Source organism: Neomonachus schauinslandi, chromosome 14 (assembly GCF_002201575.2).
Source record: "Neomonachus schauinslandi chromosome 14, ASM220157v2, whole genome shotgun sequence".
Taxonomy (NCBI): domain Eukaryota; kingdom Metazoa; phylum Chordata; class Mammalia; order Carnivora; family Phocidae; genus Neomonachus; species Neomonachus schauinslandi.
In genome coordinates, this window is record NC_058416.1 from 86,333,691 (window position 1) to 86,361,183 (window position 27,493).

Consider the following 27,493-nt stretch of genomic DNA (forward strand, 5'->3'; position numbering starts at 1 on the left):
CTTTGATATCAGGACGAGCCTTAAAATCCATAGCATCTTAATGTTATAATTTGTCCCATTTTCCTAGCACTGTTTGTTGAAAAGACTGTCTTTCTCCCATTGTATATTCTTGCCTATAGATCAATTGACCACATAAGTGTGGGTTTATTTCTGGGTTCTCTCTTCTGTTCTGTTGATCTGTCTATTTTTGTGCTGGTACCAGACTGCTCTGATTACTCTAGCTTGGTGGTATATCTTGATATACCTCCATCTCAAGATGCTTTGGTTATTTGGGGGGGCACCTGGGTGGTGCAGTCATGTGTATCCGACTGCGTGGTTTCGGCTCAGGTCGTGATCACCGGGTCATTGGATCGAGCCCCGTGTCAGGGTCCACACTCAGTGCAGAGTCTGCTTATGATTCTCTCTCTCCCTCTCCCTCTGCCTCTCCCCACCATGCTCGCTCTTTCTCGGTCTTCCTCTCTCCCTCTCTAAAAGAAATAAATAAATCTTAAAAAAAAAAAGATGCTTTGGTTAGTTGGGAACTTAAGTCAAAAAAATAATAATAGGGGTACCTGGGTGGCTCAGTTGGTTAAGCATCTGACTCTTGATTTTGGCTCAGGTCATGATCTCAGGGTTGTAGGATCGAGCCCTGTATCAGGCTCCACACTCAGTGGGGAGTCTGCTTGAGATTCTCTCCCTCTCCCTCTGCCCTTCCTGCTGCTCATGCTCTCTCTCTCAAATAAATAAATAAATCTTTAAAAAATAATAATAAGGGGCACCTGGGTGGCTCAGTCAGTTAAGCATTTACCCCCGGCTTAGGTCATGATCACAGGGTCCTGGGATCGAGCCCCATGTTGGTTCTCCCTTTCCCTCTGCTGCTCCCCCTGCTTGTGCTTGCTCTTTCTCTCTCTGTCAAATAAATAAATAAAATCTTTAAAAAAAATAATAATAATTTGCAGCATTTTTTTTCTCTCATAGCAACACACAAAATACTGGTGCATCACTTAAAGTCACTGAAATGTATATGCACCATATATACACCACCAAATAAATACGCACACGTACATAAATACAGTTTACAGATTTGGAAACCAAGACTCTGAAAGGTTAAAGCACCATATAGACAAGGTCATATAACTCCAGGCACCACTCAAAAACACTCAGAGAAAGTATAAAAGTCATTTCACTTTAATACAAAATCATGTAAAGAAAGTCATGTTAGCAAAACCGAACGTTCACTAAATATCTGTGAAATCATCACTGGAATGTCAATACCATTTTTTCCTGCATTCTCTCCTCCCCTCTCCTTTGGGCTCACGAATTTCACTGCTACTACATGGTAAAGACCCAGGTCATCCGTGAGACCAGACAGGCAGGACGCACATCTGCACACTGGAGGTCCCTCTGGACGGCTGGCGTGCAGCAGGAAGTGGGCCTCGTTTTTGCTTTCCTTCTGCTTTCTTGATTTCTTTGTGCTGCTTCCCCAGCCTTGGCCAAGGCTTCACGGGTGTCCAGTTCTGAAGCCAGGGAAAAAATTATCACGAGAGAGCCTCACCTCCTTCCTCCTTGGTGGCTTTCCGGGGAAACAGATGAGCAAGTACAGTGAGTATGCGTGGCACTGAGAGATGAGTTTGGAAGTCTTGGTGCATTGCCTTCTTGAGTCCGAGAACCTCTGTCTTAGTCGTGGCTTTCGATCTACATCTGCTTCTCCGATCGGAAAGAGAACCTGGGTATAGAGAGAGAAGGGTCAGAGGGCATAGACGGAACGAAGCAAGGAGGGCAGAACTCTGCAGAATCTGTGAGAGGCTCTTGCAGGCCACTGACTCAAACATTTGCCCAGGGCTCAGTGGGGGCAGCACTGTTCAGAGGTTTTCCATCTATCAGCTCATTTCACACTCATAACACCTCGATGAGGTAAGTACCCTCAATATCCCTATTTTATAGATTAGCAAACTGAGGTCCTGCAAAGTTCAGTCACAGGCCCAAGGTCACACAGTAAGTTGTAGAACCAGGAGTTGGACCCAGAGCCCACTTAAGCACTGTGCTATGCGGAAAAATGGTGTCTGAACTTTTTTTTTTTAATTTCAGGAGGTTTTATTGTGGAGGAAGCATCCGTGTTACTTACAATTATAAAACAGATCTTTGCAATGAATAAAGATTGGCATATAAATTCTTGGATAAAACCTAGATATGTATGCCCTGAGACACGAATACCAAACGTTCAGTGTTTTTCGCCCTCATATGCAAAGTTTTGAAAAGGAAGAAAGCTATCTGGGGTGGATCACAACGTTCAATCTCAGTGCTAATTGCAGCTATGAGAAAGACCCAGAGCTGGCTGGTGGGGTGGAAAGCCAGTGACTGGGAATATGGGCTAGTGCTTCTTGTCAAAGGCAAACCCCCTGAGCACCGTTAGCAGCCCTGCTCGCCATGGCTGGGGCGGGCCCTGGACTAGTATTCAGACTCAGCCATCCTCCCCTGCACCTGTGCATACGGGGGCCCCTTCCCCGCCCCCTTCCCTGTCTCAGGAAGTGACATCATCCCTCACCTCATCATTCATGCCAGGAACCCGGGAGTTGTTCTCAGCTCCTCCCCCCCATCTGCTATATTTTAGTCATCATGCCCCAAATATGTTCCTAATCCCAACACTCCTCATCTCCTCCACTACCACCCCCCCAGTCCAAGTCACCACGATGAGCACCACAGCCTTCCCGCCACCCCCTACAATCCACTCACACGGCAGCCAGAAGGACTGTGTCACTATACAGAGCTAAGTCATTCCTCAGCTCACACCACTCCATGGCTCCCCACTGCCCTCAGGATAAAGACCAAAATCCTTCTTAGCATGACCTACTTCTTCAGAAAGCCATTCATTCACTCATTCATTCATCCATTCACTCATTCTCTTATAATGAGCTTGTCTGACCATGAAATTGTGGCCTCATCTCATTAGACACACGACCTCAGTACGGCTTGTGCACAGAACAAACATCTTATTTTTTGCCTTATCAGGCTCAAACTCTAAGGGGCCCAAAGAACTCTCCTCCAAGAGGCCCAAAGAAACCAGTAGTTTACATCTCCTGCCCAGCCAATAGAAGTGTTAAACAAATGCCTTCAGATGCAACAGCTGGTGTGCATGGAGATGCTCTTTCCTTCATTACCTTACTTCAGGAGAACCTTCCTTGGGAAAGAAACACTCCCCCAGGCCCGGCTTTGAGTCTGTCCCCCCACACCTCCTCCACAAAGCAGCCAGAGTGAGCTTTTCCATGTAAATATGCACATGTCACTCTCCAGCTTAAAACCCTCCAATGTCTTCCCAAAGTGCTCACCGTGAAACTCAGGGTCCTCGCTGGGAACCCCTGGCCCCTGCCCTGACTGACCTCAGCCCTCACTGGATTCTCCGTGCTTCTCTCCTGCCTCAGGCCTTTATACCTGCTGTTCCCTCCACCAGAAATGCACTTCCCTCACGTCTTTATGGTCTTTCAGGGCCCAGCTTGAATGTCACCTCCTCATTGAAGGCTTCCAGGACTCCCCAAATCTGAAGTTGCCCCCTGTCAACTTCTCTCTCAGCAGCCTATTGAATGGATATCTGAAACGGTCCTGTCAATACACTTCCTTACCTGCTCATTCTAACTCCCCTGCTGGAACGGAAGCACCATGAAGGCAGGGGCTCTGTCTTGTTCAGGGCATCCCCAGGACCTAGAACAATGCCTGGCACATGGTAGGCCCCCAATAAATATGTGTTGAAGGGATGAATCATTTGGGTTTCAGGTGGTCTTGTCTGACACAGCAGTTTTCATGCGGGCATTCCAGAAAGTCTGGTAATACTTAACTAAACTATGTATGTGCATATTCTGTGGGCTGCTTGGCCCTCAGATTCATCTCATCCCTTCTCTGCCCATCTCATCCCTTCTCTGCTCCAGGAGGCTGATCTTTGTGGATGACAGCAAATCTTCTTCCTCTGTCCTCTAGCTTCAGGATGGGCTCAGTTACTAGGAGGCCCCAGCAGGAGCTGGGAAGGTGGGGAGGGGGGTGTATTGATGCCCCGGCTCCCTCCCCCCGAGGCTGGTCTTACTAGTTGCTGTGTCCCTCTGCTGACCACCCCCCTTCCCTTTCCCTCATTGCTCCCTCAGCCCAGCTGCCATGCTAGAGTGCTTCTCTATCCCTTGCTGGTTCCCTTAACCCTGCTCCCATGTCTGTCATGTCTGTAAGCTGTCCCTTCTTTAACTCTTTTCAGTCACTCCTTTTAAGTGTGCTATTCGTTTCTTGCCAGGACCCTGGCAAATGTCCCCCCCACCCCACCCCCCCATCACTCATCTGCGTTAAGTGCCTGGCCCCCACAGGCATTTGAGATCCCTGACCAAGGCTGTTTCTCAGTTCTGTCCAAGAGGTCAGGGGCTGGTAACTGTCACCGGGCCAGACATTCTCAGGGCAGCCAAGGCAAATGGGCTGTTTGCTTCATGGAGGGGTGGGGGAAGGGCATGCCTCATTGTATTGACACTTGTCAGCTGAGAACACACGTTTCAAAGTGTGGTCCAAGGGGTCTCCACATCAGAGTTACCTGGGGAATTTATTAGAAATCCAGATTTCTGGGCTTCATCCTAGACTTGACTTCTGAGAATCTGAATTTTAAACAAGGACCCCACATTCTATGGTTTGAGCCTTAGCACCCGAAGAAATGAGGGATTAACAAGGGAGCATAAATACGAGGGGAGTATTCAAAGGAAATCATATTATGTGGCCCAACGATGGGAGACACAGGGTCCTCTAAATTTGGAAGTAAGAGAGGCTCAGTCCCTCGGTCAGTTAAGCATCTGCCTTTGGCTCGGGTCATGATCCCAGCGTCCGGGGATTAAGCCCCGCGTTGGACTACCCTCTCAGCCTCCCCTCTCCCTCTGCCCTTCCCCCTGCTTGTACTCTTTCTCTCTCTCTCAAATAAATAAATAAAATCTTAAAAAAAAAAAAAGAAAGTTGGAGGTAAGAGAGGTAATGAATCAGCCACCCCTGCCCTTTTATTAAGTCATCTCCACACCCAACGTGGGGCTCTAACTCATGACCCCGAGATCAAGAGTCACGTGCTCCTCCAACTGAGCCAGCCAGGTGCCCCATGAATCCCCCTTAAACTCTAATAATTATTGTTGGTTTTCTTGTTGTTGTAGTATTATTCTATCATAGGGAGGCAATAGTGTAGAATCTGGACTTCTAGGTTCAAGTCTTGACTTTACGATTTACTATCTGGGTGACCTCAGGCAAATTACTTTGCCTCTCAGTATCTATTTCCCCACCTGTAGAATGAAGATGATGGCAGCTCTGATCTCACAGGGTCACTGTGAAGAGTCAAGTGCTTAGACTGCTGCCTAACAGATCTCCTAACAGTCCAGTCCCGAATTTTCCTATCCGCTGTAGCACCACGAACCAGGACACGTCCCCACCCTGGGTAGCTGGCCAGCCTCCTCGGGCCTCCTCGCCTTCCTTCAGCAACGATTTAGTAGCAACGGGCAGCAGGTAACTTACAGCTTCCTTATGATTGTCTTCTCCTCCTTGTTACTGCCGGTCTTGCTGGTCTTGGCAACAAGGGTGTCTTTTTCTCTTCTTCCTCCTGGGCCTTCTCTTGGTGGAATCAGACCACTGGGGGAAAAGGGGACAAATAAAAGGGTTGTTTTATTGCAGACTTTCTGTCTGAGCAGCTCTGAAAGTGAAGGGTCTTAATAATTATTATTATATTAGTAATATTATCATTGAAAGCAGAGTCAGAGAGATTCTGCTTCTAATAAGGAGACTCTTCCCCCCACCTTTCCAATGTTGATGCCTCTTCTTTCTTTCTCTTGTCTAACTGCATTGGCTAAAACTTCAAGTTTCTCCACTTTCTAGGAATATGACCACATATCAATTCTCTAACTTAAGCCTTGATTTTCTAATCAATAAAATGAGAATAATAAGAGGGACGCCTGGGTGGCTCAGTCTTTAAGCATCTGCCTTCGGCTCAGGTCATGATCCCAGGGCCCTGGGATCCAGCCCCGCGTCGGGCTCCCTGCTCGGCGGGAAGCCTGCTTCTCCCTCTCCCGCTCCCCCTGCTTGTGTTCCCTCTCTTGCTGTGTCTCTCTCTGTCAAATAAATAAATAAATAGAATCTTTAAAAATAAATAAATAAAATCTTAAAAAAAAATAAACAAATAATTAAATTAAGTTGAATTGATATTGATTGATAAGATACTGAGGTCAGTTGACTTAAAGAGGACCAGAATATTTCCCTGGACTTGATGTACAGAAGCTGGAAGAAAGCTGTTCTCTCTCATTTGTTCAGCTGGGACTGCCAGCATCCACATTTCCTATGATTCCTAGAAAGGGTGTCTACAACAGAAAACAATGAGGCCAACAAAGAGAAACAAGGATGAAAGAAAGAGGCACCAAGTCTTGGGCCCCTCCAACCCTGACACCTTAACTGCAGTTTGTTCTTTATTTCTGAAAGCAGTCCCAAGATCCTTCCTAGCTATGTGGGTTAATAAATTCCCTTTTGTACTTAAGCTAGTTTGAATTGGATTTCTGTCACTTGCAACCAATAGAAGCCTGACCACAATGCATTGTTTCAATGTATGGAATTGTTATCTCCACTTGGGTATTTTGCTGTGGCACCTGCTGGTTCATTTATACCTGTGGTGTTTCCCCCTTCCTACAGATTGGATCGTGTCCCCCAGAATTCATATGTTGAAGCCCTAAGCCCCAGTGTAATGGTATTTAGAGATGGGGCCTTTGGGAAACAATTAAGTTTAGATGAGGTCAAGAGGGTGGGGTCCCCTGGTTGGATTAGAACCCTTGTAAGAGGAGACGTCTGAGGACTTCCTCTCTGCCGTGTGCAAGAAGCCACAAAGAGTCAGAACTAATCATGCTGGCACCCCGATCTTGGGCTTTAGCCTCCAGAATTGTGAGAAAAAAATGTCTGTTGTTTGAACCACCCAGTGTATGGTATTTTGTTTTGGCAGCCCGGCAGACTGAGACACCTTTTGAGGTATGAGTGTCAGAGAGGAGGATTCATCCTTCTCTCTCCTTTGCAAGGAATGAGCTCTTATTATTCAATATTATTATTTACCTATTATAGTATTAATATTAATACATTATTAATTTATTAATAACCCCCCTTTTCCATTATCTATTGTTACGTAACACCCTGAACCATAGTGATTTAAAACAATGAAGATTTATGATTTCTCGTGATGGCTCCATTTCTTACGGTTGGCTTGGTGGGTCGTCTGGGGGCTGGGCACAGCTGGGGCCATCAGCTGGGGCACCTCTGTTCTTTGTGTGACTTCTCCCTGATACTACCTTGAGCTTCCTCACAGGACTGTGGTCTCAAGCATTCCACGAGGACAAGAAATTCCACGAGGACCAAAATGGAAGCTGCAACAGGCCTCCCCTAGCCTCAGAAGCCAAACAGCATTGCCTCCACCACATTCCATTGGCCAAAGCAAGTCACTGGGCTGCCCAGACTCAAGGGCAGGGAAAAAATAGACTCTACCTCTTGAGAGGTGGAAAAGGCTCACTGCAGAAAGCATGCGAGATGGGAAAAATCGTGGCCATCTTTGGAAGCAGCCTACCACATCTGCCTCAATGAGAAACAATCATTAGTATGATCTTGGACCTCGAAACTGACGCACTTGCTAGGAGAATACCTCAGCTGACATGCTGGTTTCTCTAGAATGCAGGACCCAAGTGAGTAAACAGAATCCTGCCATCAACTGGCCTCTACCAGAGGGGAAGTACACGGCTGATGATCTCTGGAATTCAAAACTGGAACTAAAGTGTGTCGCTCTATTCGCTAACAAGCTGCTCAAGCCCCAGCTTTTCAGCCGTTCCTGTTTTCAACTACCTGTGTCTGAAGTACTTATTAAATGAGAGGAAGACAGGTCTTTCCATTAACATGGTTCCAACCTCAGCAGAAGGAAGACAATTAAATTCTTGTTGGCAGAACTCAGCCCTTTTAGATTTGGCTTGCTAGAACATTTTTAATTAGCAATAATCACGCCTCGGATAAACCTCATTGGCTACGATACTGCCGCTGGGCAAAGCTTGCTAGAACATTTTTACTGTACTGGTGCTCCCTTACTAATTCTACATTGAATGAATTTGGGTTTTTTTGTTTTTTGTTTTTAAAGATTTTTTATTTATTTATCAGAGAGCGAGAGAGAGAAAGCACAAGCCGGGGAACAGCAAGCAGAGGGAGAGGGGGAAGCAGGCTCTCTGCTGAGCAGGGAGCCCGATGCGGGACTCGATCCCAGGACCCTGGGATCATGACCTGAGCTGAAGGCAGCCGCTTAACCGACTGAGCCACCCAGGCACCCCTGAATTTGTTTTTTTTAAAGATTTTATTTATTTATTTGAGAGACAGAGACAGAGAAAGAGCACAAGTCAGGGTAGAGGGGCAGGGGGAGAGGGAAAAGCAGACTTCCCACTGAGCAGGGAGCCTGACGGGGGGCTCGATCCCAGGACCCTGAGATCATGACCTGAGCCGAAGGCAGACGCTTAACGACTGAGCCACCCAGGCGTCCCTGAGCCAGCGTATTTCTTACTTTTAAACTTTCAGAGTCCAAATGTGGCATGATTACTAAAAGCACAGCCTCTGATATCAGGCTGTCTGAGGTCATGTCTCACCATTGTCCCCACCAGCTATGGGACTTCAAGCAGGTACCTGACTTTCATGAACCTTAGAACACCTTGGAGATAACATTACCTTAGCTCACCTTGCTGTGAGCACTAACTGAAACGATGCTTGGAATACATTTAGCAGAGTGCCTGGCATGCAGTATGCGTTGATAAATATTAGCTGGCGCTGAGTTTTTATTCTCTTGGGCTTTCCTTCTTCTGTCTCTAAGGGAATCTGCTTTGTTTAACTCAACGGTTTCCCAGAATGATTTGGCCACAGAGCCCCCTTTTCTTTTTCTTTCTTTCTTTTTTTTAGAGCCCCCTTTTCAAGAAGCACTTACACGAAAGAAAACATTTTGGGAAACAGGGTGCAGATGAATACAGCAAAGTCCAAACCTGATAGGTCAACAGCTTCTTATTTCGTCTCTTGATCGTCCTACAATCTTTTCCCTACACGTGTTGCTGTGATTTTTTTTTAGGATTTTATTTTTAAGTAATCTCTACACCCAATATGGGGCTCAAACTCATGACCCCGAGACCAAGAGTCACACACTCCACCGACTAAGCAAGACAGGTGCCCCTTTTGTGGTTTTTTTTTTAATAATAATAATAGTTTTTAAATTTTTATTTTTTTTTATTTATTTGACAGAGAGAGCGAGAGAGCATAAGCGGGGGGAGTGGGAGAGGGAGAAGCAGGCTCCCCACTGAGCAGGGACCTCGATGCAGGACTCGATCCCAAGATCCTAGGATCATGACCTGAGCCGAAGGCAGACACTTAACCATCTGAGCCAGCCAGGTGCCCTATTGTGATCTTTTTACGCTTTTAACTTTTATATAATTTCAAATCTACAGAAAAGTTGTAAGATTAGTATGAAGAATTCCCATATACTCTTTACCCAGAGCCCCCTCCCAATTGTTTCTCTGTGTATCTCTCTACCCACCTATCTGCCTATCCATCTATCCATCCATCCACCCACCCACCTACCCATCCATCCATGCATCTATCTTCTTTCTGAACCACCTGAGAGTAAGCTGGAGACATCTTACCCCCTTATATTCCTAAATACTTCAGTGTGTATTTCCAAAGAACCAACTGGTTCAGTTATCAGGTTACCACACTGATAATTTATTTTAAAGATTTATTTATTTATTTGTGTGTGAGAGAGAGAGTGTGCGTGCGCATGCCGAGTGGGCAGGGGAAGGGGCAGGAGAGGGAGAGACAGAAAATCCTGAAGCCGACTCCCTGCTGAGCGCGGAGCCCCACACTGGGCTCAATTCCGGGACCCTGAGTTAAGACCTGAGCCGAAACCAAGAGTCGTATGCCTAACCAACTGTGCCACCAAGGCGCCCGATTTTTTTAAAGTAGGCTCCACACCCAGTGTGGGGCTTGAACTCATGACCCCGAGATCAAGACCAGCCGGGTGCCCTTCACGTTTGATCTTTTATTTATTTATTTTTTTAAGATTTTATTTATTTATTTGACAAAGAGAGACACAGCAAGAGAGGGAACAGAAGCAGGGGGAGTGGGAGAGGGAGAAGCAGGCTTCCTGCCGAGCAGGGAGCCTGATGCGGGGCTTGATCCCAGGACCCTGGGATCATGACCTGAGCTGAAGGCAGATGCTTAACGACTAAGCCACTCAGGTGCCCCACATTTGATCTTTTAAAACACTAAATCAGGGGCACCTGGGTGGCTCAGTGAGTAGAGCTTCCCACTTGTGATCTCAGGGTCGTGAGTTCAAGCCCCACATTGGGCATGGAACCTCCTTGAAAAAATAAGTAAAAAATAAAAACAAACAAAACAGTAAATCAGATCTTGTCATTTCCTTGATTAAAACTTTCCAATGGGGGCGCCTGGGTGGCTCAGTCGTTAAGCGTCTGCCTTCGGCTCAGGTCATGATCCCAGGGTCCTGGGATCGAGCCCCGCATCGGGCTCCCTGCTCCACGGGAAGCCTGCTTCTCCCTCTCACACTCCCCTTGCTTGTGTTCCCGCTCTCGCTGCCTCTCTCTCTGTCAAATAAATAAATAAAATCTTTAAAAAAATAAAAATAAAAAAAAATAAAACTTTCCAATGACTGGGCGCCTGGGTGGCTCAGTTGGTTAAGCGACTGCCTTCGGCTCAGGTCATGATCCTGGAGTCCCCGGATCGAGTCCCACATCGGGCTCCCTGCTCAGCAGGGGGTCTGCTTCTCCCTCTGACCCTCTTCCCTCTCGTGCTCTCTGTCTCTCATTCTCTCTCAAATAAATAAAATCTTTAAAAAAAAAAAACCAAAAAAACTTTCCAATGACTTCTCACTACACTTACAATAAAATTAGAGCCCCTTTCTGGGGCTCACAAGGCATACCTCTCATCCTCTACCTGTGTTCCAACTTCTACCATGTTGGGTCTCTTAAATTGGCCACGGTGGTTCCCACCTCAGGGTCTTAGCGCTCTCGCTCTACTTTTGCCCTACCCATCTTTACATGGTTGGCTGCTTCTTGTCATTCACCTCAGAAGGGTCTTCACTGACCAGCCCATGTAAAACAGGCCCCTCCCCAAGCCCCACCACTTTGCTGTCATATGTCACCTGGTTTTTCTTTGGTTTAGAGAGGGAGAGAGAGAAAGAGGAGGGTGGAGGGGCAGAGGGAGAGCGAGAGAATCTCAAGCAGGCTCTACACCCAGCGAGGAGCCCAACGCAGAACTCGCTTCCACAACCCCGAGATGATGACTCGAGCCAAAATCAGGAGCCGCACGCCCAACCAACTGCGCCACCCAGGCGCCCCTGTCACCTTGGTTTACATTCTTTAGAGCACTTACCACCATCATCCTGCATGTTCATCTCAGACTTCCTTGTCAATTGCCCGTCTTCCCCCCCTAGACTAGCATGGACTTTCTCTGGTTCGTTCACTGCTATAGCCCGGTGCCAGGAAGAGTGCCTGGCATCGAGTAGGTCTCCAATAAACTGGCTGAGCGAAAATAAGAACAAATACAGAGCGTGTCAAGGAACTGCAGGCGGGGTATAGCTCTGCAGTGCGGGGGCACCCAGGGCAGGGGAGCCCCACCTCTTATAACACTGCAGCTCTTCCTGCACCACCAGCAGCTGGGACTTGAGCTTGTTGCGCTCCTGGAGCACGTCCCGCAGCTCTTGGAGAGTGAAGCGTGGTCGGTTGGGATCTGTCAGGTCAACCACCATTTTGTCCGGTCCCAGGTTTACCTGCGAGAGAAGACGTTGGTCGCTTATACGGTTTCTCTCATGAGGATGGACTGTCCACCCCAAAGAGGCAAATCTTGTTTGTTCACACTTAAAATTTAAATATTTAAATTAGTTCATTAACGGGGATGTGATGGTTAATTTTATGTGTCTACTTGACTGGGCTAAGGATTGCCCAGATAGCTGGTTAAACGTTATTTCGGAGTGTGTCTGTGAAGGTGTTTCTGGAAGACATTAGCATTTGGACTGATGCACCGAGTAAAGCAGATGGCCTTCCCTGATGGGTTGGCGGGCATCATCCAATCCACTGAGGGCCTGAACAGAACACAAGGTGGAACGAGGGTAAATTCTGAGCTCTGTCTGTTGATGTGGGACATCCTCCTTCTCCTGCCCTCAGACATTGACACTCCTGGTTCTTGGACTTTTGGTTCCAGACCAGGACTTACACCATCAGCCCACCTCCCCTGAGTTCACAGGACCTCCTGGTTCTCCAGCTTGCAAATTGAAGACTGTAAGACTTCTCAGCCTCCATAACTGCATGAGCCAATGCCTCAAATAACTATCCCCTTTATATCAATAGCTATATCCCCTATTGGTTCTGTTTCTCTGGAGAACTCTGACTAAAACAGGGAAGGAAGAGGAGCAGAAGGCCAATTAATGAGTGTACAAGATGAGAGAGTGGAACACTCATCCTTTTGGGGCCCCTGGCTAGCTCAGTCGGTTGAGCATGAGATTCTTGATCTTGGGGTTGTGAGTTCAAGCCCCATGTTGGGTGTAGAGATTACTTAAAAATAAAATCTTTTTGGGCGCCTGGGTGGCTCAGTCGTTAAGCGTCTGCCTTCGGCTCAAGTCATGATCCCAGGGTCCTGGGATCGAGCCCCACATCGGGCTCCCTGCTCGGCGGGAAGCCTGCTTCTCCCTCTCCCACCTCCCCTGCTTATGTTCCCTCTCTCGCTGTGTCTCTCTCTGTCAAATAAATAAATAAAATCTTTAAAAAAAAAAATAATAAAATCTTTTTTTTCCCTAAGGTTTTATTTACTTATTTGACAGAGAGAAACACAGCTAGAGAGGGAACACAAGCAAGGGGAGTGGGATAGGGAGAAGCAGGCTCCCCATGGAGCCAGGAGCCCTATGCGGGGCTTGATCCCAGAACCCTGGGATCATGACCTGAGCCAAAGGCAGATGCGTAACAACTGAGCCACCCAGGCGCCCCAAAAATAAAATCCTTACCAATGGGGCACCTGGGTGGCTCAGATGGTTAAGCTGACTGCCTTCGGCTCAGGTCAGGATACCAGGGTCCTGGATTGGAGCCCCGCATCAAGCTCCCTGCTCAGCAAGGGAGTCTGCTTCTCCCCTTCCCCCTGCTCATGCTCTCTCACTCACTCTCTCTGTCTTTCAAATAAATAAATAAATAAATAAAATCTTTTAAAAAAAATCTTTAACAGAAAAAAAAATCATCCTTTTTTAACCAACTTTGTGATAATCAATTCAGGGGAGACTAATGAATGAATCTAAAACTTTTGGGTGAAAGCTTGTTGGGGAACAGAATATTTTCCACAGTTTTAAAGTATTTTCCCACAAGTACTTATGAATTACAAAGGGGAATAAAGTCCCCTTTACAGTGCAGAAATCTTGCAGACACCATATTACGCAAGTGATACACGTTGACATCACCAGTAATGACAAATTGAGTCCAGTGCCTCCTGATACGGTGCACCATAGCACAGCATCCCTCCAGCAGTATTTGTGCTAAACACGTATCACTTGAACTCACCCATGATACCTCAGAACCAACCCAGATTGAAGGACATTCTACAAACCAACTGATACATAATCTTCAAAAATGTCAAGGTCGTAAAAGACAAGGAAAAGCTGAGGAGCTGTTCCAGATTAAAGGTGACTGAAGAGATATGTCAACCAAAGATACTGTGTAACCCCGGATTGGGTCCTGCACCAGAAAAAACATGCTGTAAAGGACATTATTCTGAATTTTGAATAGGGGTAGTATATCAGGTCTTTGTATTCTATCACTTTTTCCCTCTGAATTCGATCATTTACTTGCGATTATGCAATAGTAGGTCTTGTGAGATACTCACTGAAGTATTTAGGGTAAAGGACCCTAGTCTTCTACTAATCCTGCAACTAACGTAATGTCTGCTCAAATAGTTGAGGAAAACTAGTAGTGAATACATAATGCATATTACTTTTGTATATGCATATATACATACACGTATATGTGTTTTGTGTGTGTATATAAATACTTCGGTGTGTATCTTCTTTTTTTTTTTTTTAAAGATTTTATTTATTTATTTTGAGACAGAGAGAATGAGAGAGAGCGAGTACATGAGAGGGGGGAGGGTCAGAGGGAGAAGCAGGCTCCCCGCCGAGCAGGGAGCCCGATGCGGGACTCGATCCAGGGACTCCAGGATCATGACCTGAGCCGAAGGCAGTCGCTTAACCAACTGAGCCACCCAGGCGTCCCGGTGTGTATCTTCTAAGACATACTACACACCACACGCACACACACCTGAAAACAATACCTGAATCCCGGTGAACGGTATACAGGTGTCCATGGTGCTTTTCTGGCAACTCTTCCATAGGCTTGAAATGTTTTCAAACTAAGATTTAAGCAACTGTTTGAAAACAACCTACGTGTCCACGAATAGATGCCCAGTTAAATAAAAACTAAGGCACAACCAGGCCGCAACGTTCTGCAGGTGACGGAGAGAACAAGGCACGGGAGGAAGAGGTAACAGTAATAGTGAGCACGTTCCTCCCATCGCACTGACAGGAATCAGGGTGTTTGAACACCCCCTGAGCTGTAAGGGCTGTGGGGAAGCCGCACCTGTGCTCACTGCCGGAGGACTGGGTCTCCTTGGCCTCTGGGAAGCGTAATTTAACATTACATATTATCGGAATTTCAGATGCTCCTTCCCTCCGATCCAGTGCGTCCGTTTCCTCAAGACACTCTCCCTCAGAAGCCAAATGACATTTGTTAGGATTTTTCAGTGTTGCACGTGCTAAGAGCAAACGTCTTTTGATAGGAGACTGGTTAAAGCAGAGAATCTTAACCGTTTTTGTGCCACGGACCCTTTTGGCAGCCCGGGAAGGCCCACGTGGCCCTCCTCCAAACAATGTGTTAAAATGCATCAAATGAAAGGCACAAAATTATAAGGAGACCAATTAAGGTGACATACACTCATCAAAATCCTCTAAAAACAAATTTATGATTAATATACCTGCTTCTTTATTAAATAAAGTGAGCTAGACGCAGGGCCAGTGAAATACTCAACAAAAACAAAACTTTGAGATGTGAACTACACTGTAATGGGACATGAAGATAGCTGTGATTTCCATCGGTGATTGCCACAGGAATTGCTAATATTACTGTGCTTTGTTGTCTACATTCACAATTGAAGAAAGTGACACATTTCAGTTGGAAGTTAATGAAAATATAATTTTTTCCCATGCAAGGACATGGGCCTCTTGGATTAGAATCAACGATCCCCTTGGGCGTCCAAGAACTTCAAGTTAAGAACACTCAGCTGGGGCTCCTGGGTGGCTCAGTTGGTTAAGCATCTGCCTTTGGCTTGGGTCATGATCCCAGGGTCCTGGGATCGAGCCCCACATCGGGCTCTCTGCTCAGCGGGGAGCCTGCTCTCCCTCTCCCTGCTGCTCCCCCTGCTTGTGCTCTCTCTCTCTCTGTCAAATAAATAAATAAAGTCTTAAAAAAAAAAAAACCCTCAGCTGAACAATTGATAATACCATACAATGGAAGTTTTCCTCATTAAAAGATGATGAAGCTCTTTATATCCTGATTTAATTCACCTTTCATGCTATGTTAAGTGAAAATACACAAAAGGCAGAACTGGGTATATGTTATAATACCATTTGTGTAAAAAAAAAGGAAAAATATTTTCATATCTGTTTCTGTTTCCATAAAGTACCTCTGGAAGGATACATAAGAAACTGATCATTTAAATTTTTTCCAGGGAGGGGAAGTGGGTGGCTGGGGGTAGAGAGAAGTGGGGAGGTAGATTTTTCAGGCCAAACGCTTTTGCACCTTTTGAATTTGGAACTTAAATTGTTTTAAAAAGAGGGGCGCCTGGTTGTCTGCCTCCGGCTCTGGTCATGATCCCAGGGTCCTGGGATAGAGCCCTGCATTGGGCTCCCTGCTCAGCGGGAAGCCTGCTTCTCCCTCTCCCACTCGCGCTGCTAACGACTGAGTCACCAAGGCGCCCATTATTCAGCCTTTAAAAGGAAGGAAATTCTGATACAAGCCACACCACGGATGGACCCTGAAGACATTATGTTAAGTGAAATAAGCCAGTGACAGAAGGACAAATACTATACAAGTCTACTTATACGATTATAAGTAGAATAGTGGAATAGGCAAGTTCATAGAGATAGAAAGTAGACAGGGGGAGGGGGAGTAGGGAGCTAGTGTTTACTGTGGACAGAGTTTCAGTTTTGCAAGATGAAAAGAATTCGGGCAGGAATGGTGGGTGATGGTTGCACAACAATGTGAATGTACTTAATGACACCTAAGTGTGCACTTAAAAATGGTTAGGGTGGTAAATTTTACATGTAATTTACCGCAATTAAAAATACTTAAAAAAATTTTAAAAACCCGAAAAAAATAATAAGGTGTATTTTTATGAACTGCCTAGTGATGCTAAACTAATTCACTCTCTCTGCCCTTTTCCCCACCCCTGTTCTTAAGACTGCGGTTTGGGAGGAAAATGCCATCTCATCTGCTGGTTGATAAAGCTTGTCCGCTGTGCCCCACACAGGAAATCACCCGGGCCCCATGCAGAGCACGCTGTAAACGGTCTATGGTGGGGCTCCCTCCATATCCTTGTTCCTGGGGTTGGAGGTGGCAGGGATGAGCTCACAACGTGAGCTGAGCCACTCTGAGCAAGTCACTTAACTTCTCTTGAGTCTCAAAAGCCAGACTATGATCATGATACTCAACTATCTCGTATGATGGACACTAAAATAGAAATGTATCTACAAGTAGAGTTGTCACTGGGAAGAACAAGTAGCTGAAATAAGCCTACCAGGGAAGTGACCAGAAACCTTCGCTCTTATTTCCCTGCAAATGTCAGCGACCCTGTTCCTACTGTCCTTTCTTGGCACGCTTCTCAGTTTGTGATCTTGTACTGCAGTTCTGGAGGTGGGGGTGTCTTTTTTTTTTTTTTTAAGATTTTATTTATTTATTTGACAGAGAGAGAGATAGCGAGAGCAGGAACACAAGCAGGGGGAGTGGGAGAGTGAGAAGCAGGCTTCCCGCTGAGCAGGGAGCCCGATGCGGGGCTCGATCCCAGGACCCCGGGATCATGACCTGAGCTGAAGGCAGACGCTTAACGACTGAGCCACCCAGGCACCCCGGTGGGGGTGTCTTACCTCTCCCACTAGACAGGAGCTCTGTGAGGGCAGGGTCCCATCTAATTTACCTCTGCGGCCCCAGGGTCCAGCACGGTGCAATCACTCATCAAATGTCATTCCAACAAATAAGGTCGAATATGTGTATTTCGTGTGAGGTGGTGAAGACTGGCATCTCTGAGTTCAAATCCTGCCTTCACCTCTTACTTGTAGTAAGTCCTTTGGCAAATTACTTAACTGTTCTATGCCTCATTTCTGTAAAATGGATATACTGATAGTAAGAGGAATAAATGAGATAGTCCACTTAGAGCAGTTTTTTTTTTTTTTTTAATGTGGCTGGAGACCCATTAGTAATTCATATTGATCTAATCAATCGCAACAAGAATTTAAAAACTCATAAAAATAGAATAGATAAGTAAAGTGATTCCCGAGTGGCTTAGTTGGTTAAGCGTCTGCCTTTGGCTCAGGTCATGATCCCGGAGTCCTGGGATCAAGTCCCACACTGGACTCCTTGCTCAGTGGGGAGCCTGCTTTTCCCTCTGCTGGTCACTCCCCCTGCTTGTGTGCTCATGCTCTCTCTCTGACAAACAAATAAGATATATATATATTTTAAAGATTTTATTTATTTATTTGACAGAGAGAGACACAGCGAGAGAGGGAACACAAGCAGGGGGAGTGGGAGAAGCAGGCTTCCCGCTGAGCAGGGAGCCTGATGCGGGGCTCGATCCCAGGACCCTGGGATCATGACCTGAGCCAAAGGCAGACGCTTAACGCCTGAGCCACCCAGGCGCCCCAAACAAATAAAATCTTAAAAAAAAAAAAAAGAATATGCAAGTATGATTGTGCATCATATTTAATAAGGGTGAGTGAAGATAAATTGTTTCTTAAAACTTTTGTTTCATCAATATTGGAAAGCGATATAATGGGTAATTTTGTAAAATGGAGGTATAACATAATCTTGAGCCCCTAATCTTGAGTTTATAGCTTGATGATTTTTTTAAAATATCTCTTCACTTCCTCAAGCTTTTTTTATCTTAATTAATTTATTTGTCAGAGAGAGAGAGGGAGAGCACAAGCAGGGGGATCGGCAGACAGAGGGAGAAGCAAGCTCCCCACTGAGCAAGGAGTCCAACATGGGGCTCGATCCCAGGACCCTGGGATCATGACCTAAGCCGAAGGCAGACACCTAATGACTGAACCACCCAGGCGCCCCGCTTGATGACTTTTTCTAAAAAGATTTTATTTATTTACTTTAGAGAGAGAGACAGAGTGAGAGAGTGCACGCATGAGCAGCAGGAGGAGCAGAGGAAGAGGGAGAGGGAAAGAGAGAGAATTTCCAGCAGACTCCCCACTGAGTGCAGAGCTGGACCAGGGGTGGATCCCACACCCTCAGATCATGACCTGAGCCAAAACCAAGAATCTGACCTTTAATGGACTGAGCCACCCAGACACCCCTTGATGATTTTTAACATAGGTACACACCTATGTAATCACACCCAGATGCGCTCCCTATGAACTCTCCCCCCCCCCCAACTGGAGCTACCATCAGTCTTCTATAAATACAGATTATTTTGCCTGTTGTTGAATTTCCCATAAAAATATATAGTAGACTCTCTTTTGTGCCTGGCTCCTGTCCCTTAGCGTAACGTCTTTGAGAGTCACGCACACACTTGTGTGTATCAGCACTCTGCTCTTTTTCACTACCATGTAGTATTCCAGCACTCTGCTCTTTTTCACTACCGTGTAGTATTCCACCGTGTGACTATACCACAGTTTTAATATCCATTCTGTTGCACTTGTTCCAGTTTGGCACAATTCTGAATAAAGGTGCTCTGAATATTCTTATAGGCATCTTTTGGTGGTCACAGAACTGATTTCTCTCACTTAAAATTTACTTCTTATTCTAGGTCAAGATTCTCAGAATGCGATGGCACTTGTCACAAATGCAGGTTCTCAGGTCCCACCCCAGACCTGCTGAATCAGAAACTCTGGGGCCAGGGCCCTGCAATCTGGGCTTTAAGGAACACTCCGGGTGGTTTCGCTGCAGGCTAAAGCTTGAGAGCCACTGAGCTAGGTCAAGTCAAAAAGGCTCAAAGCCCCTGATTCAGAACTAACGCAGCCCGGTAAGTGCACCTAGTAACTGCTCGATAAATGTAACTATGAGGATGCTTCTCATCTGAGGACTGGGTGGGCGCTGTGGTCGTTTTCAGGGGCTCGGATATTCCTGGGAGAGCCGCCTCCGGGCTACTGGGAGCTCCCCTCCCACGCAGCCCAGGATGCCCCCACAGGGCCCGGAATCCGGCACTCACCTGCCCGCCGGCCGCAGAGCCCTCTGTCCGCAGCCCCTCCACCTCCTTCCTCAGGTTGTCCCTTTCCATCCTCAGCTCCTCCACCGTCAGGTTGCCCTCATTCACCAGCGTCTCCAGCATCTCCAGGACGCGGACGATCTTGAACTGCAGCTGTGTCACCCGGGGATCGCTGCCCAGGGCCATAAGCTCGCGCCCCATCACGTAGGAGATGTCATACACGTCCTCGGCCGTCAGCTGGAAGGGGCTCTTGCTCAAAGCCCCCTCGGGCCCAGCCTCGTCCCCTTCCTCCTCCTCTTCTTCCTCCTCCTCTCGCAAAGGGGGCTCCTCCATGGCCACCCAGACCCCCGCAGCCGCAGGAGCAGCTTTCTCAGGGTCCCCAAACTTCCAGTTTCCTCCTGGCGCAGAAAACTTTCCGCGAGGTAGAGACCCTGCCTGCCCGGGGCGGGGGGGATGGCCCAGGAGCGGCCAATCAGCGCAGCCGAGGGGTGGGCCCGGGGCAGAAAGGCTGCGCTCCGGAGCTTCCAGGCCCGGACGCGGGGTGCACCGGCCCCGCTGAGGACCGTGCAGGAGGGAGGTCCCCAGGATGTGGTTTGGGGCACGAGAAGACAACAGAAAGGGAGGACAGCCGAGAAGAGGAATGGAGAGGTTAAGGGGTGACCGCGATGGCCCCCGGCTGGGAGTATTGCAAACCGGGTGGGGGAGGGGCGGCCTCCGGAGCCCCGCCCTTGGTGACAGCCGCCACCGCTGCCGGGTTTCCATGGAGACGGGGGGTGGAGTTTCCACCGCCTGTCTGGGAAAGAGGGTAAAAAGCACACAACTTTTTCCTTTCTATGCTCAAGCTTTTCAGCCATAGAATTTGCATTCTACGTGGAGGAAGATCCGGGTCTGCGGCAAAACAGAGGACAGTTGTTGGTGTCTGCGCGTGGGAGTCAAGAGACCTGGGTTGCACAAAACTCCCGGGCCCATTGTCGCCGGGACCTCCGGAATCTGACTCTCAATAAAATGGAGAATCCCTCCGCTGTGCCCTTTGCGGATTCCTGGGCTCCTCCCCTTAACTCAGCGTTACAGCCTTGGCAAATTACTTAACCCTCAATTTCCTGCTCAGTGAATAACAGCACCTAAGTGGTTAACGTTGCTGCAGGAACATATTAAGATGAGGTCATGAGATAATGTGTGTGACAAGAGTACTTAGGAAGTACTCAAAAAATGTTAGCTGGTATTCATCATTCTGTCCTCCAAACATTAAACTTGTGTGGGACACACGCAGCACATGGGTTGGGTTGGAAGGAGTAATAAACAAGTCAAAAATCACTCTCTGCTTTGAAAGTTAGAAAGCATTCTACGGATAGGGTATTAGAATATTAGCAGCGTGGATTACAAAACGAGTTATTTTAGGTTTGATTAGAATTTTTTTTTTTAAGATTTTATTTATTTATTTGACAGAGACACAGCGAGAGAGGGAACACAAGCAGGGGGAGAGAGAAAAGCAGGCTTCCTGCCAGGCAGGGAGCCCGATGTGGGGCTAGTTCCCAGGACCCTTAACGACTGAGCCACCCAGGCGCGCCGTGATTAGAAATTTCTAATAGTCATAGGCAGAAAACTTAGCAATGGAGCTTGTCTATTTTTCCCAGGAATATATTGCTAGCTTTCTTTGTGGTAGATGTACCTGATTTTCTCCACACTGAGATTCCAGCAACCCCATGTTGAGTGGCCAAGGATAAAATAAGCAAAAACCAAAGCAAGCAAACAGAATAGACACTATTTTCAGAGGGTACAATGTTCTAATGATCAAAACCAGGTTTCTGGGCAAAGGCTCAGTAATCCATAAATCACAGATGTGACTACACCCAGTGATTAAATGAGATAAAATGTTAAGCTTGCCATAAATAAAATATGGTATATCCACACAATGGAATATTATTCTACCATAAAAAGGAATGAAGGAATAGAATAGAGTGCCCAGAAATAAACTCTTGCAAATACGGTCAAATACTTTTCAAAAAGGGTGCCAAGACCATTCTTTGGGGAAAGGACAGTCTTTTCAACAAATGTTGTTAGAAAAATTGGATACCCACATGTAAAAGTATGAAGGTGGACCCTTGCCTTACACCATATATAAAAATTAACTCAAAATAGATCTAAAACATAAAGCTATAAAACTCTTAGAAGAAAACATAGGGGAAAAGCTTTATGTCACTGGATTTAGCAATAATTTCTTCAAAAGCACAGGCAACAAAAGAAAAAAATAGTTAACGGGACTATATCAACATTTAAAACTTGTGCATCTAAGACCACAATTAACAGAGTAAAAAGGCAGCCTACAGAATGAGTGAATATATTTGCAAGTCATATCTAATAAGGGGTTAAAATCCAGAATGAATATATATATATGTAGTAGGAGAGGTGTATATGTATCTCCTACAATGCAATGATTTAAAAAAAACCCTAAATAAGCTGATTAAAAAATACGCAAAGTAAAAATAGATGCAAAATCTTTAGCAAGATACTAGTAAACAGAATTCAGCACTACATAAAAATTATATAACATGACCAAGTAGGGTTTATTCCAGGGATGCAAGGCTGGTTCAGAAAAGACAATCTATGTAATCCACCATATTAACACGCTAAAGATTACACACACACACAACTATTAGAGCTAATAAACAGCTCAAGGTTGCAGAATACAAGATCAATATACAAAAAACAATTGTGGGGTGTCTGGGTGGCTCAGTTGGTTCAGTGGCTGCCTTTGGCTCAGGTTGTGATCTGGGGGTCCTGGGATGGAGCCCTGCATCAGGCTCCCTGCTCAGCGTTCATTTGTGCTCTTTCTCTCTCTCTCTCAAATAAATAAAATCTTAAGAAAAAAACTAATTGCATTTATATACATTTGCAAGACATAACCAAAAATGAAATTAAGAAATTAATTCCACTTACAATGACATCAAAAAGTATAAAAGACTTAGAAATAACTTTAACAAAAGAAAAACAAGACTTGCACACTGAAAACTACAAAATATCTTTGAGAGGAATTAAGATGTAAATAAATTGAAAGACATCATGTGTTCAAAAACTGTAATAGTATGGTTAAGATGGTGATATTCTCCATGTTACATTTCCAATTGATCTATAGATCAGCATAAATCCTATCAAAATCTGTGCACAAAACAGTTAACATAGCAGACCCAGGGATACTATCATTTGAAAATCCTGCTTCCAAGGTTGGCCCTTGGCTAGGATCTGGGAATTTGTGTTTGGGGAGGGTTCCACCACCCCAACTGATAAGAGTAGCTCAGTGTGCCTTAATTGTTTATGCAAACAACATAGTTTACCGGCTTTCCTCCTGGGAGTATGGAATTTTGGTATGCATTAGGCAGAAGGTGCCTTCATGACAAGCCCCCTTAAAAACCTTTAGCACAGTCTCTAATGAGCTTCTCTCAGAGACAACATTTCACAGATGTCATAACTCATTACTGGGAAGTTATGCTAAATCAAGCCAGTCACAAAAGACCTCCTATTGTATGATTCCATTCATATGAGATGTCCAGAATAGGCAAGTCCATAGAGAGAGAGCATCTACTGCACGCAAAGTCTAGAGTGTTGTAGTCAACTGGGCTGTGGAGTTAAGCAGTCCTTGAGTTGAACCTCACAGTTGCTACTTGCTGGTACATAAGTTTGATCAAGTTGCCTAATCTCTCCAAATCCCTATTTCCTCAATGTAAACTGGGAAAAATAAAAGTATTTCCCAAGAATGGTGTGAAGGTTAGATGAGATAATGCATGAAAAGTGCCTAGTCCAGGGTCTAGCACATCTTAAGCATCAATGGATGTTGCCTATTTTTTTTTTTAAGATTTTATTTATTTATTTGACAGAGAGAGAGATAGTGAGAGCAGGAACACAAGCAGGGGGAGTGGAAGAGGGAGAAGCAGGCTTCCTGCCCAGCAGGGAGCCCGATGTGGGACTCGATCCCAGAACCCTGGGATCATGACCTGAGCCGAAGGCAGACGCTTAACGACTGAACCACCCAGGTGCCCTGGATGTTGTCTATTACTGGCTATTATAAAAAAGTGTTAGTCATCTTTTTTTTTAAGTTTTCTTTTTTTTTTTTTTTTTGAGAGAAAGAGAGCGCACAAGCAGAGGGAGCATCAGGCAGAGGGAGAGTGAGAAGCAGGCTCCCCGCTGAACAAGGAGCCCGATGCGGGGCTCGATCCCAGGACCCTGGGATCATGACCTGAGCCGAAGGCAGATGCTTAACGACTGAGCCACCCAGGCGCCCCAAAAGTGTTAGTAATGCTTAATGACTGAGCCACCCAGGCACCCCAAAAGTGTTAGTAATCTTAACTCTTAGATCCCTCATAGAATTCAACAATCTGTTGGTAGCTAGTCATGACCCTTCTCTCTCCATTGAAAAATTATGAAAACAATTATGAGTTACAAATTTAGCTCAGGTTCTTAAAAGTGTACTCAGCAGACCACCAGCATTGGGATCACCTGGAAACTTTTCAGCAATGGAAATTCTTGACCCACTGAATCAGAGACTTTGGGAGTGGGCCCAGCAATCTGTGTTTCCACAGCCCTCCAGGTAATTCTTTTTTTTTTTTTTAAGATTTTATTTATTTATTTGAGAGAGAGAGAGCACAAGCAGGGGGGAGGGGCAGAGGGAGAGGGAGAAGCAGACTCCCCGCTGAGTAGGGAGCCCTACATGGGGCTCCATCGCAAGACCCCGGGATCATGACCTGAGCCGAAGGCAGACGCTTTACCGACTGAGCCACCCAGGCACCCTGCCCTCCAGGTAACTCTAATGCATGCTCAAGTGAAAAACAGTAAGTGATAGCACAGTGTTCAAAGGGGTGGGTTTGAGACCAGATCACAAGTGTTCAAATTGTGATTGACTCTGCCACTTGCATGCTGTATGATGTTAGGCAAGTAAATTGTGCCTTTACTTTGGGGCTCAGTTTTCCCACCTGTAATACGGGGTAATGATATAATCTAGTTTGTGAGATTGTCGTGAAGTGCTTTAGAACAGTGTCTGGCACATGGTAAGTGCCCAAGAGATGTCGGCTGTTATTGTTACTATTATTTTAAAAGATTTTATTTATTTATCTATCTATTTATTTATGTATTTATTGTGCACAAGCGGGAGGAGGGGCAGAGGGAGAAAGAGAATCTCCAGCAGACTCTGTGCTGAGCACGGAGCCCAACGCGGGGCTCCATCCCACAACCCTGAGATCATGACCTGAGCCAAAATCAAGAGTTGGACACTCAACCGACTGAGCCACCCAGGCACCCCTATGTTGCGTATCATTATTATTATTATAAGCTACTTCTATCACCTAAATATGAAATATGAGATATTTCCCAGGTTCATATAATTATTGGAGAACCAGATATGGAAAGCTGGATTAGCAATGTAGAATATGTTTACAACAAAACTTTTTAAAGTCACAAGATATATCATTATACAAAGTTTTTTTTTTAAGACTTTATTTATTTATTTGACAGAAAGAGAGCACAAGCAGGGGGAGTAGCAGGCAAGGGAGAGGGAGAAACAGGCTCCCCGCTGAGCAGGGAGCCCAATGCGGGGCTCGATCCCAGGACCCTGGGATTATGACCCGAACTGAAGGCAGACGCTTAACGACTGAGCCACCTAGGTGCCCCAAAAGGGAGGTTTTCAAAAGAATTTTTTATGCTAAAAGAGGACAACCTACAAGATATTGGAGGCCTTGTCACTGTCAAGTTTTTCCCTCTAGTAAAGCATAACATTAAGACAGTTGGGAGCTTCCTTCTGAAAGTTAGGTTATTGACAAGAATGCTTTTATTGATAAGAATGCTTTTTTTCTTGTGAATCACGAAGACATTTTGTAAGCTGACGGAGACCCATGTCCTGCAGGACTGTGATCTCTATTAGCTAACCATTTTTTCCCTTCCCTTAGCGTTAGGGCAGCCAGGAGTGCCTGAGAAATGTCCCACCTGTCCCACCTGGGAGTGGGGGGGGGCAGGAGGGGGCGGAAAGCGGGGTGTCAGCTTGTGCTTTGTCCTCAGCTTGCCTTCTGCCCCTTCATCACTATTTTGATACATCAAGCAGAGTGAGTTTTATTCTCCTCCTGAATACCTGTGGCACCATTTATTTCCTGAGTGGTACACTCAGTATAGCTTTCTTCGTGTTCTCCACATTATTTTCAAGTGTTCTTACCCTTAAATCATGTACCAAAACAGCAAGGATTTTGGAGATTTTCCAGTTTGACTTAAATGCCTGCAACCTTGGGTCAGTGACTTCATCTCTAGGAGTTAAAGGTCTTTAGAAAACAGTCTGGTTGCAGGAAGGGTGGTACCCAGGCACTAGTTTTGAATCTGTGTTTGCATAAGAACATACTTTTTTTGTTTTGTTTTTAAACTTAGGTGAAATGTTTATTCACGGTGGTGAGTGGGTGAAGAAGCATTACAGGAGATTTTGGCGGAAGGGAATACAATCCTCCGCCCCACCCTCCAGGCTAGCTCTTGCTGCACCCTGGAAGGTAAAAATACACTCCTCAAAGAGTTGTTGAGATGATGAAATGAGCCTAGCCCAGTGCCGGGCAGGTTTGCTCTAAGATTCTATTAGTGTGCAACTTCTACAGAAATCTCAAGTAGGGTGGTCCCTGCTGCCCTCTAGATCTTCTGCTTGGTTTGTAAAGTATTCTGCTATTAATTTTTAATTACAGCTGGCCCTTGAACAACATGGGAGTTAGGGACGCCAGTTCCCCACACAGTCAGAAATCCACGTATAACTTTTGACTCCCCCAAACCTTAACTACTAATGGCCTACTGTTGACCGGAAGCCTTACCAATAATAAAAACATCGATTAACACATATTCTGTATGTTCTATGTATTATATACTGTATTCTTACAATAAAGTAAGCTAGAGAAAATAAAATGTGATTAAGAAGATCGTAAGGACAATACATTTACAGGACTGTCCTGTACTTACCGAAATAAATCCAGGTGGACCCACAGAGTTTAAAACCCATGTAATTCAAAAGTTGGCTTTCTCGGGGCGCCTGGGTGGCTCAGTCGGTTAAGCGACTGCCTTCGGCTCAGGTCATGATCCCGGAGTCCCGGGATCGAGTCCCACATCGGGCTCCCTGCTCGGCGGGGAGCCTGCTTCTCCCTCTGACCCTCCCCCGTCTCATGTGCTCTCTCTCTCTCTCATTCTGTCTCAAATAAATAAATAAAATCTTTAAAAAAAAAAAAAAAAAAAGTTGGCTTTCTCTAGACCTGGCCGTCAGGGAGAGCCTTTCAGATGACCCTGCAAGAGGCCAAGAGGCACATGAAAAGATACTCAACATCACTAATTAGAGAAATGCAAATCAAACCACAAGGAGGTAACACCCTGCACAGCCATCAGGATGGCTATTATTAAAACAAAAACAACAACAAAACCCAGAAAAGCCGATGTGGAAAACAGTATGGTGGTTCCTAAAAAATTAAAAATAGAATAACCATATGATCCAGCCGTTCCACTTTTGGGTATATATCCAAAAGAACTGAAAGCAGGATCTGGAAAAGATATTTGTACACCCATGTTCATAGCAGCATCATTCACTTCTAGCCAAAAGGTGGAAGCAACCCAAATGTTCTATCAGCAAATGAATGGATAAGCAAAGTGTGGTCTACCCATACAGTGGAACGACTTTCTGACAATTGCTACAACATGCATGAACCCGAGAACATGATGCTAAGTGAAAGAAGCCAACCACAAAAGACAAATGCTCTAGATGCTACTCATGTGAGGTGCCTAGCATAGTCAAACTCATAGAGACAGAAAGCAAAACAGTGGTTACCAGGGGCAGGGGGATTGGGGAGTTTTATTTAATGGAGACAGAGATTCAGTTTTGCAAGGTAAAACAGTTCTGGTGGTTGGTTGCACAACAATACGAATATACTTAACAGCACAGAACTGTACACTTAGAAATTAGATGGTAATTAGAAATTTAAATGGTAAATTTTATGTTTTCTTTGTT

General features: G+C 45.6%; 1 protein-coding gene and 1 pseudogene across 1 annotated transcript; both read right to left on the reverse strand.

The window, feature by feature from the left end:
* Window positions 1-1,198: 1,198 nt before the first annotated feature.
* RILPL2 (Rab interacting lysosomal protein like 2) lies at window positions 1,199-20,243 on the reverse strand. The gene is made up of 4 exons (XM_021698639.2): window positions 19,495-20,243; window positions 11,652-11,803; window positions 5,491-5,604; window positions 1,199-1,705 (listed from the first exon to the last, which is right to left on the reverse strand). Exons 1-4 carry the CDS (start codon window positions 19,822-19,824, stop codon window positions 1,675-1,677), a joined length of 627 nt encoding a protein of 208 aa, XP_021554314.1. The 5' UTR covers window positions 19,825-20,243; the 3' UTR covers window positions 1,199-1,674.
* Window positions 7,883-8,040, reverse strand: LOC123326722 (annotated as a pseudogene).
* Window positions 20,244-27,493: the final 7,250 nt, after the last annotated feature.

Excerpts from the sequence above, each read along its gene's own strand:
- RILPL2 (XM_021698639.2), bottom strand. The coding sequence starts at position 19,824 with ATGGAGGAGCCCCCTTTGCGAGAGGAGGAGGAAGAAGAGGAGGAGGAA. Across the intron at positions 11,804-19,494 it reads GCTCTGCGGCCGGCGGGCAG|GTAAACCTGGGACCGGACAA; the intron begins GTGAGTGCCGGA and ends CTTCTCTCGCAG. Across the intron at positions 5,605-11,651 it reads GAGCTGCAGTGTTATAAGAG|TGGTCTGATTCCACCAAGAG; the intron begins GTGGGGCTCCCC and ends CTTTTCCCCCAG.